We start from the raw sequence: 19,600 nt of genomic DNA, 5'->3' as shown, positions 1-19,600 counted from the left end.
GGCACTCCTTCAGTCCCCAAATGCAAGAGACGCCGCCACACGGCCGACGGAGACAGAATGGGTATTTGTCCAGATCAGCTACTGTTTTCGCGGCCCCCACCATGGAAGCTTCCCGACGGGTCCCTGTCCAGGAATGGCACTCACGAGGAGAGTAGCTAGATTCAGCCGATCACCTCACTGCTGTGAAGAGAGATGGAGACACCGGGCGAATCGTGGATCAGCTGTACTATAGGCATACCTGGTTCGAGAGCTCTTCTCATCCTCTGATCACGTGGAAAAGCAAACAACCTCAAATGCACTGAAGGCTTACCCGTGTCGTGGTGCTGTATCCGCGACGGATCCGTGAATGACGGGCTGCTCAATGCCGTGACAACTTCGCTTACTTGTACGTCGTCCGGGCTCGGGCGGACACTGAGGTGTTCAAAATCATTTCTCCGATTTATCCATGGGGAACCCCCGTCCATGTAAGCCAGTGCATCGCTTCAGGAGGTTCACGGTTCTGGCCGCCATTCGCCGGGTAGCCATGAAACTTTGTGGCTCAGCTCCCTAAGCGGCGCCTGGGAGTCATGGCTAGGGGCTTTTGAGAAGCGGCACACCCCCAGCTCCCCTAAGAAGAAGCGGAACGACGTCCACGCCAGGGCGCGGTCAGCGTCTCCGCGGGACGGTGCGTCATCGTTGGCGTGGCAGTGTGCTTCGGGGCTCCGGCTACTGCTTCACGCATCGGAGGACAGTGGTCCAGCTGGTGCGGGCCCGCGCTGTTCCAATACCCTCGCCAAGTGGTGGCAACGAGCATCGCACCGGGTTGGCTGGCGCGCCTCTTCGTGAGTCCGACTAGCCAGGCCTCCAGCGGGAGGGCTACGCAAGCGAAGCGGGCTGAGGTCGTAGAACGAGGTTCGACGCCCTTCGAGATTTTTGCGACCTGGGACGTTCGCCTGTTCAACTTAGCTTGCGTGCGTCGATTTGAACAGCAGCCTCTCACGTCCGTGCTCAGCGCTCGGAAGAGCGTTTGAAGATGGTCTGCCGTTGGCGGTCGTGCCTTTACCAGGATCCGTAGATGGCAGCAAGCTACGCTACTCTTTCTCCTGCCTAATTCCCCGGCTTGCTTTTTTTTTGCAAACACGACCCACACATTCTTGGACTTTTGAAGCTTGTGATGTAGCTCTCTCTTTCCTGGGAGGCACTTCACTTTTTGCGTTTCAGCTTTTCTCTGCTGCAATGAGGACACAACTAACTGCCAGTGTGGTGTTCCTGGTCGCTCTTCTCCGTCATAGCGGAGTGGGTGAAGCCGCGACAGACAATCGCTCTCTGTATAAGAATGTTCGGAAGGAACTTCAATTCAAATATGGGGAGTACAACGTGGTTTTCTACACGTCGCCCCGTGGATGGGGTGTGCAAACAGAGAATATCGCCCGCCTGGAGCCTGGATGGAAAATGGCTCTAGATTGCGGGCCCGAGAGCACTTGGTCTCCAAACGGTGCCCCGAAAACAAACGTGTGCGAAGGCGAACAGTGGACCTGCTCGGCAACAAAAACGTTCCAACAGCTTTTTCCCTCCGTGGATGCTTCGCATGTTTGGTGGACTGGAGGAGACGGGCGGAACGAACCTGCGATATTTCACGTCCCCTCAAACATCGGCAAGCCCGTAACTTTCTCCTTCAAATGCGCAAACGGAAAGAAGGAGCAGCCTTTCATAATTCATGTCGTCGAGAAGGAAATTCCGGAAGTCGCAGAGAAGTGAATAATGAGGGCCTCTCTAGGTTTGGCGCCATGCGCACGTGCGGCCGAAGCAGGTATGGTCCGATCGTGAGGGACTCAAGCTGTCCGCGTGTCCGTTATGTGTGTGTGTTTGTGTTGCAACATGGGGGGTAGGGATGATGTGATCCTGACAGGATCACAGAGGGCCAGGAGCGTTAGAAAATTCAGCGTCTGCTCCGGGAAATGTCGTAGACTCCCCAGGCGCCGTCTTTGGTGGAATTCGGTGCGGTAGCTCCTGTTCTTGCGCGGAACCACTTTTGTCCCCCCCAATCAGACGGGCCGGCACACAATCCTGTGCAGGCTTGCCTGGCTGAGGGGTTTGGGAGGAACCGGCTCATCGATATAAAGAAACTGGCGGGTGCGGCAGGCATCACGAAAGGATGTGGTGTTGACTGGAGAAGGGTTCACCTAGAGCAGCGACCGGGTCATTCAGTCCTGCCAGCGTTGGGTGGGGCTCTGTGCTTGGTTGTCGGTGGAAGCAAGATGGAAGGTCAGTGGAGGCCCTGGGGATGAACTAGACATGGTCAACGTCATCGTGTATTCGAACGCTCCAAGCAGCCTGTGGGAACTGTTTATCGCTAATGTTCTTCCAGCTGGTAGCTAGTCGCCTTTTGTAAAAGAGGCCGTGAACAAGCTAGGCAGATTGTCGGATCGGAGGCGAGCTCCGTTCCCGGGAGAGACGAGGGGAGTTTTTCTTCGTGCCTTCTCCAGGCGTCTCCTGTCCTCACGGCGGTGGTTAGAGTACGCAGCCATGTCGGAAAAGCTCGCGACAACACGCGCAGCTCGTGAGTTTTGCTGCATTCTTAACCAGTAATGATACACGTGGGAAGACTTAACCGCCGGACTATTGACGCTCCACTCTGCATGAGAGTCGGTTCTGAGTGGCAAAGAATGTCACCGGGTGTGAAGGCTCATTCGTATGCATGCTACCTTTCGGAAAGAATCAGGAGCCGCCGGTCCGCCAAGACGCCTCCGCATCTACACGGGAAGGTCGCGGCAAGGCCGCTGCCTACGCTGCGCAGCGACTCAGCGCAAGGGTATACAAAAGAAGAGGCTTCAATGTCACATACAGATGCCGTCCACGCTACTCATGCGTTCATACGTGTTAGTACGCCTCGAGGCAGTCAGTGATTTTGAGCAGGAATTGCCTGTTGACTGAAGCACCGCGGAATGAGTCCACCGCTCCTCCGAACCTGGTGCGCCTTGTGTGGTTGCCCTAGAGAATCTAGCGGACACTTCGAAGGCCCGATAACAGGACCGCAGGCCTGCTGCTGCCGGTACGGGTGGAGCATCCCTCCCGGCAAACCATGACTTCGAGCGGACCGGTTCCACCGGGCAACCCCCCACAAACAATGACTTCGCGCAGGTCTTCCCAGAATGCAGCACATACAGGAAATGTGGACGGACGCGGACGTACGCGAAACACGATGGAGGGCTTCCAACGCTGGAGCAGAGAATCGATACGCCATGACGCGCACGTTCTGATAATATCACGACAAACCGACTATTCGACATAAGAAAAACGCCAAAAATGCCAATGCTTTACAGCATCAACTGGTCGACAGCACTCCCAGCAAGCGGTGGAATAATCCTGGCCACACTTGCACCTCTTACTCGGCCTCCTCAGTGTGGTTACTCGGGTACACATTCTGTCTTTCTGTCCCAAAAGATACACAACGGGAGTGAAAAAGCATAACCGCCTGCGTTTGAGCACCGTGACCTGAGCTACGAGGCCTTTGCCGTAGGGGGTATCGAGACGGGATCACCGCAATATTTGTCTGTCGAGAACAAAGCATAAGTGTACACGAAAGCGGCGGTGCTTGCGCATGCATCACACTCAATGTGAACGCACTTCGCTTTACGCTGCCCCTGCCTGAAAACGCACCCCTCGCCGGTGGGACGAAGACAGATGCTACCCTGGAGCCGCAGAAATGTTAGCTGAGCAGGAAAGATCCCGTCACTGGGGGGATAACCCTGGCGTTTCCTGAACATTCCATGAGGCTGACACTGCACCTTTCGTGTGTTCACACGCAGCCTGTGCACACCAAACCTCTATACCAAGACGAGAAGTCTTGGTATAGAGGTTTGGTGCCCTGTACTTTCTGCCTAGTTGGAGGAGGCGCTTTCTAGAATTTCAGCTCGGACGTATTCTCAGGCCGTAGCGTCTGACTCGCGAACGCGGGTGACGACGGAGGGCAAGCACGAAGAATCCAAAAGATACACGGACGTCAAGTTTTTGTTCGTCTACTAGAAAAAGCAGACGGGCTGGACAAAGTGCTAGCGCTTGGGGGGCAGTAAAGGAGAGACGTCTAAAACTCGAATGAGGAATTTGCGAACATCGCCCACGGGAATTTCAGCCGAAGACTCTGAAGGGACAAACAAGAAGAAAGTCTACCAAAAGTAATCTCAGCGTTTGTTACACTCATAAGGGTTTGTACGGACACCAACGGATATCCTTGTGGATGAGCACGGACATGCGACTTTTGCTGCGTACAACCAATGAGCTCACTGTGGTTCAGTGATCGGCACGGCAAATGTGCGAACACATACAGATGAAATTTCAGCTGCTGCTTGTCTTCCGTCCTGTTCTCTCGCCTTTGTCACAAACTCATCAGAGAGAAAATATGATGACACTCGCGGGCGAAGTATCAACTCAGACTGCGAAAGAAGTTCACAACCATTATGACCTGTTTGGTCTTCCTGCGGTGTCCTTACTTTGTTGAACAGTTTCTCTATAGGGATTTCATACTTCTTGCAGAAGGCCACAGTGATGCGCGGGTCCATGTAGTTAATTTTCGATGTCCCGAGAGCGACTGTCTTATTGTCATCCTTCAGCTTCATCTTCAGAATGTGATCGGCGCGACGCTTTCTGAAAGAGAGTAACGGGGACGCCAGCTCAACGAGAAAAGAGCTCTCTGCCCAAGGACCTTGAAGTCCATGTCTCAGAACAAACCTTCCACGTAATCCACTGTCTGACTCACGAAGGGACGAAGGCATACTCCGGACAAGCAACCGCGTAAACACATCTTGAGGTGGTACGACGATGGCAAACGTTCTGGCCATGCCTCGATTCAGCTACAACCCACGCACTCCCGCCTACTCAATCATATGCTGCGCGTCTTAACACGACCTCACACAGGTCCGTCGCATGTGCGCCTGGACTTTTACATTGTTGCGTAGTCAGACGTGGAAGTACGCACAACCGTGTATGGGGCTCCTTCTTGGGAAGCATCCACATACATCTCTATGGATATGTCTGGAAATATGAGTGTGTCTATACACCAGTACACAACATGCAGACGAAGATCGGATATGCAAGGGTCAGCGAGCTTACTCTGATCGTGCCGCTGACAACGCCACGAAAACATGCATCTCTCTCCACGCGAGGCAGCATCCGTCCGAGTATAGATTTGACCCCTCTTCGTGCCACACACGAGACAAGGCGGCTATCAGTCTCAGATATGCAGAGCTGAAGGTCCGTGAGAAGTATGCGAAGCACCAACGAACACTACGACCACACCCCCTTTTTGGCTGCCCCCCATACACTCTTTTTCATTCATGTGAGTCAAGCAGCTGTAAAATGTAGATACATAAATGAGTACTTCAGTCAAAGTGTTGGACTGCCACTGTCCCACTACAGAAAACAAACACGCTGTCAGTAAGCTGCGTGCCCAGCCTCTTACAGAAGCACGTTGAGTCTCCGTACGCAGGCATCCTCCTTCATACCCTCCTTCACCACCGCCTTTCGGGGATTTCCTTGAACGTCCTACACGGAAAGCAGAGACACACCGGGAGAGACACTGGAAGTTCTTCCAGGGCTCTCAGAAACCACTGAGACCGACACGAAAGGAAGGTAGACACTTCGGCTGCTCCATCACCGTGCAGCAGCATTGGTCCTCTCTGTGCTGACCCACGGAAGGAGCCCCGAGTGAAAGCAGCTGAAGAAGCACTTGCAGCATCGTCTTGGATGTACTTGCCTAAGAACCGGGTAGCTATCCATGTTGACACGGCTACGGATATGTCTTGCATCCAGGTGTGGACCCGCGAGATCTTCTACGTATCGTACACAGATAAGCTTGCCATTCAACCACACCAGAACTCCTTCAAGTACCACGGCAAACACGCATCCCTGTACATGCATAGAGGCACGGTGAATTGCAGCGCAGTATGTGCGCCGCCGTGGCCCCGTAAGATGTCCTCACGCACATCCCATGAAGAATCCACGCGAGCGTAAACGTCAGTACTACTGGTAATACCACCCGTGGCCCGAGTGCGAAGTGTTCACGGAAACTGGGAAACTTGAGAACTCCATGCGGTGTCCCCGCTCAAGAAATGCAGGAAGACCCCCGCGCAGGTAAAGCGTAAATGCACATTCTGATATAGCGCAACCGCGGCCGCTGGGAAAACTTCTATGAGATGCAGGAGAAGCGCGTGGGAGTGAACGAAGAGACGACGAGATGGTAACGAAACAGCCTATGCACAATACCTTGACATCTGAAACGAATTTGAATTCCTTTGCCTTCGGCTTCCGAAGATGCTGCAAATACTCCTCACACTCGCGAATATCCTCTTCAAGCATAAGCTGTTGATGCTCAAGCTTCTGCATACTCGCTGCGTGCTGCTTCGGCACACTCCTCTGGTGGTTACACAAGATTGCGACGGCCCTGAGTAGAAGAAATGTGGACTCGCAAAGCCTTCGGTACGCCCGGGGCTGGAATCGTGGCCCGGGAAGAGCTTCCACGCTTCACACGTAGACCACACGCCAAAACCGTTGAGAAAAATACGCCACGACACGAGCACAGGCGGGGTAGGTCTGACATATGACTAGAGGGCAGCCACCACCGACGGGAAGACAAAGGGCCTCTCATGCTTGCTTGGCTCCCCCTGCTTACTATGGCCGGTGCCGTCATGAAAAGAGCCACAGATACACACACGCATGCACGCACAGGCGCAGGCCTAGGAGGTATACACGCGACATGAGTCGACACGCCCGAGCGTCGTTTCATAGAACATTCAGCTTGCTTCCCCGTTAGACTTGCTCCTGAGAAGGTAGATGCACCCATAGAATGAACAGAATTGACTAGACTCATTACACCTAGGACAGCTCTACGATTCCCTGTGGTAGGCTCTCACATTCTCGAAAATGGGATACTTCGAGATATACAGATATCAACCTCCTTGCGGCACGAACACCCCTCCACGTAGCTAGCATAGATCGTGTCTCTGTGAATTCTAAAAAGGGTGTTCAGGCCCGGCGACAGATGGGCCACGGGCACCTCATACCACTGTCGAGCAATAGACCACCTAGGCAGGTGAAAGGCACATACACGCACACTTGTCAGTGGGCCTAGGCATCGCAATACAGATGATATATATATATGTTTATTATCCTACGTAGCGCCAACCGTCAACACCCAGGCTGAACGGCAGATCTCTTGTCTGAATACGAATGTCAAGGATATAGTGTGTACCGCCCTGACATCGGGGTACGGCATAACTTCAGAAGACAATACAGCCACTTGTGAAACGGGACACGCACCGATTTGCGTCGTTATAGAACTGAACAAGTTCCCCTAAGTTTGAAATATCACAGGTGATACTGCGGAGCTCTTCCTCCCGTTTTCTACGGTGCTCTTCATCTTCTTCCTCCGGTTTCTCCTTCTTAGCTAGACAGGCACCTCCTTCTTCCTTGGCTTTCGCCGCGGCCGCCACGATGAGAGGTCTATCTTCGTCATCTACTTTCTCTGTCTTGACGTTCTCACTCTTCACTTTCTCCTCTTTCATTTTCTTCGGCTTCTTTCCGCCTCCGGCCTCGCTTGACCGAAGAGCGAGAGCCTGATCTAGCTTGAAAAGTTCGTTCTGAAGAGTTATAGAAGCGTTGTAAGTACGGAAGACCTTAGCCGATAACCCTGGCATCAGCTGTCGAAGGTGATTGTTCAACGAGCCGCTCTGTTGTCATTATGCACAAACACGCAGTGTATATGTATTGCTCACGTATATCGACATGTGCGTTTCTCTATAGAGAAGGAGAACCACTTCGAACAAGCCAGAGAAAAAGATTACCTGGGTCGAATAGCAATACAACTATGCACTTGGGTGGACTCTAAACAGAAGGTGGTGACTATCACACAGCTGCGTGACGAGCGCTAGTGTTCTCTTGCAAGGCCCCTCTCTCTCTGTCTCTCCCTCTTGCTCGCTCCTAAGAATAGGATGAGTGAATCTTGTCGGTACGCATTGAAAGGGTGTCAGCAAGACTCTCTTTGCCAGGGTCCACGGAGCCTTCTGTCCTTGATAACGGAGAACAATCTATTCATAGATGACATCATCTATGTACCCATGTACCGCCTTTTATGTATAAATCATCAAGTTAGACCTCGAAAGGTCGCAGATGATTAACTCCCAGACGCTGGTATCGACATCAAAACAACACAGTGGATGGAATTAGTCCAACCTTCTATATCCATGAAACGAGATTAAATGAAACAAGATTTCATGAGACATGCATAAGAATACATTGACGAACCAACAGAGAAACGAAGGCATGACCTACGTTGATCTTATCGAAGACATCGTCCTCTGGTTTCTTTCCTCTACAAAATCCTACTATGTTCTTGAATGCCTGGGGGTGAATCTGCAGCACAAAGAGTACGCAAGAGGAGAACAAGAAAAAGACTAGAAAAGACTTACACGGGGGGATAGAGTGGCAACTGATCACTTGCACGCGTAGGAATCGACCTATCCATCTGTATGTATATATGTATATATATATGTACATACTTACGGGAAGAAAAGAAGCGTGTTTGGGACGGGCTTTGGTTCAGCAAGCGAGTTCAATGATGTTAGACCCGAAAGGCAGCGTCGCCCTTACTAGGTAACATGGAATGTCCGGTCAAGGCGAATCGGCAGGCTCCCTGCTTCTCTCAAGCCACGGGAAAATAGCAGAAACGAAATACACTCGCTTCCCTATAGTCTACCACAATACTCAACTCACGGAGACTACAGAGAGTCTTTCCAGCTTCAGACGAAAAAAACATACACCGGCCGCGTACATTCTTCTGTAAGTACATAGGCACACACTTCCCTCTCCGAAGAGGTCGGGCCGAGGGGCATGAGTGCTTGCTTGCTTACATGTGATGCTATCTCGTAGAGTCGGAGCTTTCTGTTACAAATAAAAAATTCTCTGCGTCGTAATGGCCTCCGCTGACGAGCTAACCCGCGTGCCTGTATGACTTCGTCGATATGAATGGCGCATCTACCTATCTATCTACACATACATCCACATATACACATGTTGACCTCTAGGCATTTGTACACCCATGTGGACACGCGACATACGCTGGAAGTTTCATTTCATAGTCGTCATGATCATGATCCCGTCCGTACCTTCACTGTGTTGAGATATCGAATTGAATCTTTTCCCAAAAAGTCAAAGGTCACTTCTTCCTTCTCCATGTCGAAAGTAAGGTGCTCAACACGCAGCGAACAGCACCCTACAGTATCGGCTTCCTCATCTGCGATAGGCGGAGTAAGTAAACACAAGGGTAGAGAATTTTGTTACACGGGTACAAAGAAGTTGTCTCTTTACTGTCGTTTCCTCTTTCCGATCTTTCTGTGTTCTTCCTCAGCACGCGCTCTCTCCCGTTGTAGGTCAGCATGTGCAATCATAGCAGTGATGGGTCTGCGTTCTCCCACCTCCCGAGTTGAGGTCGAAGTACCTAGCCTAACCGTTCCGAAATTGATGTGACTGTTGCTTTCTTTCAACTAACCTGTGTCTTTCTCTCCCCCTACTCTAAGGGCCAAGAAGTCAATGAGGTAAGTCGCCGTTCCGACTTGTCGTTCCAGTGAATTGGGAGCTGTAGAATTCAAGCCGGACAGACACAGGTAATGATCTCTTCTTGAATTGACTGCGCATACGTACACACATACATCCCTCGCTCCATCGCTTTATAGCGTCTCCGGTCCTTCCTCTCCCCCAGTAAGAGCCTGGTACTGCACTACTCCGGGCGGCAGCGAAAGCAACAACATAGGACAAGCAAGAGATGACCTGAAAGACTCAAGCCCCTCTGTGATAAGGCTTTCACTTCAGGTTTGCAAGTCTAAATTCACCAGAGCATATAACCCCCAAGACGTCGAATCGAAACCAGGATAGCTTCTGCTCGTCCGTGGCATGGACCACTTGAGTTCATTCTGACAGCTAAGCCATAGAAATTCACGCAGAGGAGAAGACGGCGTACATACGGGCTAGTTTAACACATACTCGTGAGATTACTCGAAACGCCTACAGCAGATACAAAGACATCTTGGGTTGGTACGAACCGGCTGTGGCATAGTCAAAAAAGTGAGGAACGCTACAGAGAAGACTGATGACGTAGCCCGTTCACAGCTCTTTCGTTGCTCAGCAAAACCATCTAATGCGACAGAGAGAGACAGCTGTTGCTCATCAACGGTATCCAAACACCCCAGAGGCACGATAATATATATAACCCTCGCGGCCAAGCACGTTGCTGGGCGAGCACTCATTACCTTCCATCTTTTTGAAGTAATCTTCTCGAATCTTGTCCACATACAGCTGAGGAAAGACAAGGGAGAAAATCACAAAAGAGAGTACATTATGGCCCATTCTCCAAGCACACATCGAAATTCAACAGCAAACAACGAACGCCTGAAGAAACCCCCGAACCTGCTCCTGACCACAGAGTCACCGCCCCTCCCCTCCTGTTGAAACGACGACGGAAAGACCTGCGTGTGTAAGACTACTGAGACGCGCCTAGGGAGACCAAGCGCTTCTGTTTGCTTCGCAGGCACGATACGCAGTCCGGAATAAAGACATCGTGACGGAAGCAAGAATAGAAACACTTCGTCCAAGCATTTCGTACTGCACACGCATTGCAGATATAACTCATGTACATAGTCAAGTCCCGTGTACCGATGTCCTTAGGACCCCACTGTATTTGAATGCCCTGCCTCCGTCTGCGCGTTTCTTTCTGTCCATCGCGTAACTGCCGTTTCTCATAACAACAGGAAACTGGCTAGAGTGAATACACATCTACGCAAGTCGACAAGAACTCGGTGAACGAAGCAAAGAACTGGAAAGAAGTAGACTACCGAAACAAAGAGAAGACCTACTTTAAGCTTTCGAGCCTTTTCATACTTCAAGAAATCCTGCTGCCCTTTGAACTTGGACTGAGCAGCAAGATACATATACTTCACCTGGGAACATACAGACATAGACACCCGCGAAGACGAACATGCGGAGGTCACCACTCATACCTGCTCTATCTCGACTCAACGACGAACGATACAAAGCTCCTTTCCAACGTTCCTAGCCAAAGACACATGATGGAGAATAACAGAGCGACACAGGTAGAAGAGGACTCTTCTCAATACAACTAAACCACGAGCCGACTGACTGCCTCATCTCCTCCTACCGTGGCAGACGAGCTCGGTTCTAGGGAGGGAAGCAAACAGAAACTCGAAGAAACTCCCTAGACCTTTGACAAAGGGAACGCCTTTCGCTCAGCCAACAAATGACAAAAGAAGGCATAAAGCATGAATAGCTATCTTCAGACAGACACAGAGACACGCATAGGGAGACTTGAATAGACATACAGGAAGCTATAGTAAAAAAGGCGTCCGTAGCTCTCCGGGGGGCAGATATACCGCTGAATAAACTCCAGGTAACAACAATAGATTCGACAAAGTCACGAAAAACGAGAACATTCAGCTTCTTTACTAGTCGCAATTTCTTGTCTTTCAGTGAGAAGCAGCCCACGCAAGATGAGGACTGCGCAACTAGCACAAGGCACGACGAAGCTCGAGCAGAGCCACGAGCAACTTCCTCGAGAGAGATACCTGGCAAAAGGAGAAGAGTGAATACAAATCTATCTTCCTCTTTGCTCTCTTACTTGGTCATTGATGGAATCTCGATAGAAAGCTAGCCACGTGACAGAATTGTCATGAAACACGTCCTTCCATGCATGCCCCGGTAAGGAGACACGCGGTACCGGGGCATCCTCGGCCAAATTAAGAATGACATCTTCTGAAAAGATGCGTCTCTGAGAACAAAAAGACGGGACGGAAGTGAAGCTGAACAATCCGACTGTACGTACACAATATCACCCGAATCATCTATAGCCACTCTGTTGAAGATAGAAGTTCATTAGAAAAAAGCGACTCCCTCTGCTTTTTTGCCTGTTTGTGTCGTCTACGACGAGACGCCACCATGGTTGGGGAACAGGAGACACTCAAAGACACACCAAAACACGGATCGCACGTCGACTTCGAGGAGGAATGGGACAGGGACAACGAAAGAGACGGATAACACACACTAAGAGACCTAGTGACGTTGCTCTACATGTAGGTAAGCTTCGTGAAACCCCTGTTTATCTTCATTTTTTCAAGCGAACGACATACCAGATACACAGACTCGCACAACAGACATGACCTGCAAGGGTCCCCAGTGGACATTTCGATCACAGACGTGCGAGTTAGCTTGATACGAAGAAAGAAACTCAAAGAATTCTTATACGTACCTTCAGCATCCCCTGCTTGGGATGCTCACCCCGTCCCCTGAAAAGGCCAGGGGGCTCAACGCGGGTATTCCCTACTTTCTCTCGTATGAAATCGACTAAGGCATACGCGTAGGGAGCTCCTTCTTGAAGCTTCTGCTGCTTTAATATCTGGAAGGAAGGCAACGCGTAAGGGAAAGACCACTGAAGCAGTAACAATACAAGGGCCGTCGTTTTCTTTTATTCCGTCTACAAGAGGGCACCATTTCATAGAGTGCGGAGATTCTCCTACCTGGCCACCTTTTCTTCGTCGTTCTTCTTGCCACTTTCTCCCTCTCCCTCTTAATTTCTACCTAGCCAGTTGCCGCGCGGGCATAACAGCACTAGCTACCGACCTACACTTATGCCTTATGCCTGTGCGTGGTGGTATCTATCTACCTGTCTCTCTATAGACAAACATATGTACATACATCTTTGATGCGCGTGTCCATACGGGCATCGAATAAGATATCATCACGAGTCGCGAAGCAGACGTCAGAGTCAGGGAAGACCTCCTTCAAGGACTGCAGCATGACGTAAAGGGCTGAACCACGCTACCGGAAGACTACAGGAAGAGGAGAGAAGGAAAAGAGAAAAAAACGAGAATGGATGTGTAGGTACGGTATGTAAGTGCAGTGCCAACAGAGGTAAGCAGATGCGATTCTTCACAAGACATGAAGCTTCACAAGATGAACTGTTTTGACTTTCTTACAAACTTCACCCAAGACATCAGACAGAAGAAGAGAGGTTCATACTGGCTATATACATTTGTACCGATGTAGGGAATGACGGAAAGGAAAAAAAGAAGACATCGTTTCTGATATACCCCTTGAAAGACATGGTTTCTCCAGACGCGAACACGATTTGTATGTCAGAAGTCGACCCGGCCTGCGTTGTAGCTTCTGTCAGGAAGAAACGTCAGAGCATGAAACAATATGACAGTTTACCTCTTTTTCCTCTTTTGTCATCTCCTTCTTAAGAGCTTTCTGTTTGTCTAAATACTCCTTAATAGGAGAGAAGTCACACACTAGGAAACCAGCAGGAAGCTCCCCCCCCCCACCTCCATTTCCACCACCTTCGCGACTGTCGCCTTCTCCTTTACCAGCAGTCGCCTTTCGGTCATCTTCAACAATGATATGATCCTTCGGCAACGTGCGTAGAAACGCCTTCCAGAAGTTCTCAATGAAACGAGGTTTAGTTGCATAATCACTCTCCAAGACGCCGCACCTACACACATAATGGTAAAGAAAAGGAAGAAGCACGATGCAGGAAGTTGTCCTTTCCACGACACCGCCAACCGTAGCTAGTCGCTGTTGAGTGTACGTACAGCACGACGCAAATATGCACACAGGGAGGCTATGAGGGTGAGGATTCTAAGAGAGTGAGCCGTGGAATCTGTTATTTCAAGTTCGTACACCAGACGATGGGGTCGCTTCGCTGTTATACTCGTGGGATTTAAACCAAGGAGGATGTGGAGGTAACAGAGGGACGGACGGCACGCCACGCCTTTTAACCGGAGCAGGTGGAGCTTGTGTGTGAGTATGATGAAACTTTACTACATGCACGCCAGGACGTCCGAATGAACACGTCACCTCTAACTATAGGAGAGGAACTCGTCCGCAAGCAAGATATGAAGCCTTGCCTCTCTCCCAGGGCAGTCTCCGTCTTGCAGAAAGCTAACAGAAGTTCAAAGCAGAAAACGGGAAAAGGAGAACAACACACCATACACCTTACTCAAAAGAACAAGGATAAAAACAGTTCGATGCCTTCCGCGGTCTCTCCTTGGAAGAACGAACAACATAGACCTCAACGACAAACGATATCAAAACCGGAGTAACATACAGGAAACACACTCATCTGTAGTCTTGCGTATCCTTATACGCCATGAAGAGGTATACATCTATCCATCTATATATGTTGAAAGCGACAGTATGTGTGTTTATACATAGGCAACAGTCCACACAGTCATGATTGGACAAAAAAGAAACGCATCGGGGGACTCTCACTTATACAACTAAAGAAGATCAGCCCCCCGAGCTTCCCTTCCGACTCACCAGTAATTGGCGACTTCTTCCGCCTCCGGCGGCAACTTCATTTCAACGTTTTTATACATGATTGAGATGCCATGGGGCTCGTAAGGCGGAGCGAACATGAGGCCGTTGTGTTCCAGGTAAGTCCACTACGTGAAGGCAAACAACAGCGTTGAGACAAACAACAAAGAGGAGACTTTCTTTCACCTCCTCATAACGGGAAGAAGAGCGCGAAACGATCACTACCCTTCCCCTTTGAAGGGCCCTACACTCAAGAAAGCGGGATACTGCGATTCTTTTAGAGACAAGCGACTTTATGCCATCCAAGGGACAAGTCTGGCTACCGCGCAAAGGTTTCCTTATCATTCACGACCTGAAATACAATGACCACGCCTAGCAAGAGAAATTCGTTTCCTTGTCTGTTGACTTGAAGGAGTGAGAGTATTGAAGTCCTTGTATGGTGAACAAAGAAATAAGATGCCAGAGAGAACATACACCGTAAACAGGGTGTAACGAACTCCACGTGGACACATCAATGCTAATGTAGGCAAATCATGTGAACCTGTTGAACCGCCTCAATGCAGCAATGCATGCACAAGAAACCTACCTGTTTCTCTTGCTCCCTTTCAATCTCAGCCTCTGATCTCTCCCACCAACGATTAATAGGCTCGAAGTTTTCCTCTGTCTTAACAAATCGGTTTTTCTTTGCGGCCGCGGGGGCACCTGGTACGCCCCCTGGAGAGACAGCACCAGACCTTGGGGGGCCAGCAACTTTTAGTCCCCCTCCTCCTCCTCCGGTCCCTCCCGTCTCCCTCGTTTCTTCTTTCTTCACAATCCCGACAGGAGTCTCCGGTCTGATCTCTCTCGAAATAACCGATGTTCCTCCGGCGTGCAGCTCTGTACGTACACTTGCGGCCGTTGCGTCTCCCTCTTCCTGCTTGATCTTCAAGTTATGTGCCTGAAAATGTGCATAAGACTCGCCTTCCTTCTTGATCTCCGCTTTGACAGAAGTATCCGACAGACTGCCATTAACAGCGTAGCCGGGGGAAGGAGTAAGGGAAGGACTCGGACTAATAGGAGACAGAGCAGGACGAACTGTACTGGTGTTACCTAGAGGTGAGGGGGAAGAAGAAGAAGAAGCATAGTTGCGGCCACACAGCTCATCTTCAATTTTTGTCCGGACATTCTTGACAAGATCTCCCGTTGAGATGTGAGCTTGGTTTTTTGAGGAAGGAGACGAGACAGGAGAACAAGATGCCGCGACCTTCTTGGGAGTTGACGATAAAGGGGCAGGTGATGTCGGACCTGGGGAAGCTGTATCTGATAAAGGACGCGGACGCTTGCTTCTCACTAATGGGACGTCTTCTTCTGAAGACTCACCGTCAGTGAGAAGCTGGACAGAAAGAAGACACACAACTGGAAGAGAATCGGTATGGAAAGAAAGCATCAGACTAAAACTCCAAGGTGAGTAGAGATGTCTCCGCCCAAGATAAGTGAACCATACATAGGACGTGAACACAGCGCAAGACGAACAAAGAGTGATTGACCCACTCCAGGACATTGAGATGTCAAAAAAATCTCAGAGCAGCACTTCCTTGTTCAACCCCCTCCGCATGCCCAGTCCATGTGTGCAACCTAAGAAGCTTAATGTGCATGAGCAAAGCCTAGATTCACGCGTCCAGGCCGGCGAAATGTCACATCATCTTCTTGTAGACGAGCCAGGGGAAAGACGTTCACCGGTGACGCAAACATCTTTACTGGGGAAGGTTCGCACCAACAGAAATCAGGACTGTCACCTGAGGTGCCGTGGGGCAAGCTGGATGCGAAGAGACCATCCTGAATACAATATGTAGAAGTATAGACACACAAGAGGCGTGGCACCTAGGACAGAGTTCACGGGGCTGTGTACCCAAAATCCAACACTTACCACTTTACGCTTACTCAACGCCATGGTGACGGCAAAGAGATAAGCAAAGTTCGCTATTCTTTCCTGTCCGGGGGCCCCGTGACTCTCTCCCGCCCGACCTGTAGTCGAGAAGTCGGGGTTGACACGGAGAACCGACAATGAAGACGAAAAGCCACAACGAGTGGCAGCGAGGTCTACAGCGTCAAAAAGAAAGGTCGGAAAACCCAAAGAAAAGGAAGAAACACTCCCACGCGACCCTGGCGCAGCAAAGAAGCGTAACAGATTGTTCAGACTTCTACGGAGAAGTCCGGGACCGAGGCGGACGAGAAGTGAACTCAGACGCTCTGAAATGCAAGACGTGACAGAAGGGAAGGAAAGTGCCTCGCAACAGAAGTGAGGGCGCGGTAGATAAGGAGAGCTCCAGGAGTGTATCTCACAGAGAAGCTCAGCAGCCCGCGTAGCTGGCAACCAAGCGGTTTAACGCAGCAAAGGGGGCGAAGAAGAAGTAGGTGACGACTCTGCAGAAAGAGAAGCAGACGGGAGTTCTTACTGAAGACTTGCAAGTGAGAAGAGATACTAAAAGCAGCAAACGCTGGGAAAAACGATTCCGTTGACGGCGGACTGCTAACGAGCTGATGACGACAAGGGTGAGGGCGCGGCCGCAGAAAAACACATTCAATTGATAAGGAGGGCGACAACGGAATAACAAACGAAGAAAAACGACAGTGAAGAGGCTGTACGACGACGAACAAGACTACGGTGCATGTTGTGAAAACATGGGAGGTTGCCGACAAGGCAGACCCGCCACAAGATGACCTCTCAGAGCGACCCAGAAGCGGTGCAAGGGTATGGAAAAGACGGGTTCACCATGGAAGAAATGGAAGATAAGACTCAGCGGAGGGCTTCCGTCTGTTCTGCAAATTGTAGCACGGGTGCATGCTGCGCTGCCGCGCGAAGAAGTCGGGAACAGAACTGAGAGTCTACGCGCGTTCAGCTCGACAACCAGCCTCTCTTGCCCGGCCCGGATTTCTCACGGACTGTAAGGCAGAGAAGTTCGCACAGGGGAACGCAGATCAGCTGAAGCGGCGCCTAGCGTCGTCATGGGACCGTGAAGCCCCGACGTACACAGCAAAAGGAAGTGAACTGTGTTGTCTCGTGCTAGGACAGATGCTGCCCATACAGGGCCAAGAATGCATGCTCTCTCCTCCAGCCAACACAGCACATTCGTTCCAGAGGTTTAAAGCTGCTCGCGTCCCACCAGACGACCGGGTAGAGCCCTCACGATTCTTCCCCAATCGGAGGGAGCAAAGCCACAGCTCGGTCCTCTACGGCCTCACCATTATACAGCTTTTCTGCCGGTCTACCGGCTCAACGCAGGAGCCGACAAAGTGGGATGGCGCTGAGCCCGGACAAGCATAAATACCTTGTTCACGCCTCCAAGAGCTCCGTCCCCTCTCTACGCAGATCTGGTGGTTTTCACCTCCTATGATAAGTACTTGTATAGCAAAAGGAAAACTGATACCGCTGAGCGGGGGGGGGTATGGCTTCTCTCGGTAGAGCTGCTAATTCAGGCGAGCTTGGTCGTGAGCACCCGTTACACCCTGATTCCACCGTTGCTGGGTTGATGACGTTGCCAGCTGCAATCTGTTAGACAATTTCAATCTCTTCCTAAGTTGTCCCTTTACTGTCGTTCCCTCTTTCCGACCTTTCTGTGTTCTTCCTCAGCACGCGCTCTCTCCCGTTGTAGGTCAGCACGTGCAATCGTAGCAGTGAAGGGTCTGGCTTCTCCCACCTCCCGAGTTGCGGGGGGCCGACCATAGCACGAGGACCTTCCACTCGTGTGACTCTGACTTTTTTTCTGGTATTGATGAACCGGGGACGGCATGCGCGCGTAGGGGTTGCTGGACCGGCTTGCTAAACATCCACTTCGCGTCTTCGTTGGAACGGTATCTCACACTGTTGGGCCGCCTTCGGAGTTTTCCTCCTGGGGAATCTCCAGCCCGAGTAAAAAGAGAAAAGTCACTCAACACCCCTGCAACTAGCCCATAGACTGGGCAATAAACGCCAGCCCGACGGGTAACACGCTTGACTATCTCGAGCGGTTCCCGCCACACCCGCCGTGGTCTCCCGATCCCGCTTGTTTGTTGATGCCGAAAACAAGACCGGACAGCATCGTAAATATCAGGGGGGGAACCATGGCTGCATTTGACGCCCTGCATCTGCTGCTCCCTTGTTAGGCTCATCTTCCAGCCATGTGCACATGCTGCACAGCTGTCTGCGGTTCCACGACTCCAGGGCCTCTCCGGGAAGTCACCGGGTGCGTGGACGTACACTGATGATACCGGCCAGCTCGCTTGCTTCGCAGACAGGACAGTTTTGTCCTGCAGTCGAGAGTTAAGTTGCCGAGTTTTACCCGGCGACACCTGCGCGGAGGGGCTGAGTGGGCAATCCAGAGTAACCAGATCGGCTGAGGAAAGATGCAAAGGAAGAGTTTTGCCAAGGGCAAGAGTTCAAAGGAGTCCGAAGTTAGCGCGATGCAGTGAATGATCACAAGCAGCCAAGGAAGTGCGATTTCGTTTGTCTAACGAGAAGAGCCAAAGTCGCACCAGTCGGGACGGGGCTCAGCTCTGCATCGGGAGACTTCACATACTTCAGCACGCGTGCCACTGGTAGGCTGCCCGGAGAAAAGTGTTGTGCGCCTTTTGGCAACGGGGACTATCTCTCCCGAGCTAGCTCATCTGCACTATACGTGATACGCAACGACAGAGGCCTTTTATAGAAAGTCAATCATGGTAAGTAACTGGTCTTCTTCAGCCTGTCCAAACTTACTACACCACTCCTTATGGCCAGTGCATCTGCCATACAACGGTGTAGCTGTTTAACGGACCAGGACAGCAGCTCACGATCCCTCTTCGACCGCGGTTGCCCTTCAACTAGTTCAGCCACGAAAAAGGGAAGCTGCTGGCTCTTCCTTCCCCCGATAGCACTGCACCACGAAGAGCAGCCTCGGAACTGGTGTAGCCATCCTTCTGCAAAGATACGGCGTGCTCTACGACAAAGGAGGGTAAGACATCCTCAATGTCCAACGCGCGCTTCCTGCAGCGCAACCAAAGCGACACCCGGTATCACGCTGACATGGTGAAGAAAAAAGAGCACTTTTCCCCACAATGTTGGTGCTATCGTAGGAAGCCCGCACAATGCACTGCCCCACCTGTATCTTCGCAAGCAGGGAGGCGAGATTTCGCCAGTTGGTCACGATGAAGCCCCAGCGCTTCTCCCAGGGATCACTGCCGCGCCTCCCGTCACCGTAACAGGACTGTCCCGCTTCCTGTACCGTTTTTTTTGAAAGGCACACAAGAAGCT

At 51.1% G+C, this 19,600-nt stretch overlaps 2 protein-coding genes across 2 annotated transcripts; one reads left to right on the top strand and one right to left on the bottom strand.

The window, feature by feature from the left end:
• Positions 1-757: 757 nt before the first annotated feature.
• On the top strand, positions 758-3,150 carry CSUI_002341 (sag-related sequence srs42). The gene has a single exon (XM_068062543.1). The coding sequence runs from the start codon at positions 1,216-1,218 to the stop codon at positions 1,735-1,737; it is 522 nt and encodes a 173-aa protein (XP_067925484.1). The 5' UTR covers positions 758-1,215; the 3' UTR covers positions 1,738-3,150.
• An 846-nt stretch (positions 3,151-3,996) lies between these two features.
• On the bottom strand, positions 3,997-17,376 carry CSUI_002340 (dna topoisomerase i). The gene is made up of 16 exons (XM_068062542.1): positions 16,259-17,376; positions 14,939-15,724; positions 14,356-14,480; positions 13,249-13,528; positions 12,287-12,433; positions 11,660-11,809; positions 10,881-10,964; positions 10,278-10,323; positions 9,521-9,607; positions 9,138-9,265; positions 8,305-8,385; positions 7,294-7,703; positions 6,241-6,418; positions 5,438-5,520; positions 4,470-4,623; positions 3,997-4,120 (listed from the first exon to the last, which is right to left on the bottom strand). The coding sequence occupies exons 1-16, from the start codon at positions 16,280-16,282 to the stop codon at positions 4,064-4,066; spliced, it is 2,820 nt and encodes a 939-aa protein (XP_067925483.1). The 5' UTR covers positions 16,283-17,376; the 3' UTR covers positions 3,997-4,063.
• Positions 17,377-19,600: the final 2,224 nt, after the last annotated feature.

This window comes from Cystoisospora suis (assembly GCF_002600585.1).
Source record: "Cystoisospora suis strain Wien I chromosome Unknown contig_998, whole genome shotgun sequence".
Taxonomy (NCBI): Eukaryota; Apicomplexa; class Conoidasida; order Eucoccidiorida; family Sarcocystidae; genus Cystoisospora; species Cystoisospora suis.
The sequence above is the reverse complement of the archived record's forward strand: the minus strand, read 5'-3'. Positions and strand labels throughout refer to the sequence as shown.

What these genes read in the sequence shown, in the direction of transcription:
- CSUI_002341 (XM_068062543.1), top strand. Translation starts at nt 1,216, where the DNA reads ATGAGGACACAACTAACTGCCAGTGTGGTGTTCCTGGTCGCTCTTCTC.
- CSUI_002340 (XM_068062542.1), bottom strand. Translation starts at nt 16,282, where the DNA reads ATGGCGTTGAGTAAGCGTAAAGTG. An exon ending in CGTTGAGTAAGCGTAAAGTG is followed by an intron (nt 15,725 to 16,258) that starts GTAAGTGTTGGA and finishes CTTTCTGTCCAG; the next exon opens with CTTCTCACTGACGGTGAGTC. An exon ending in ATGTCTTCGATAAGATCAAC is followed by an intron (nt 7,704 to 8,304) that starts GTAGGTCATGCC and finishes TAATGACAACAG; the next exon opens with AGCGGCTCGTTGAACAATCA.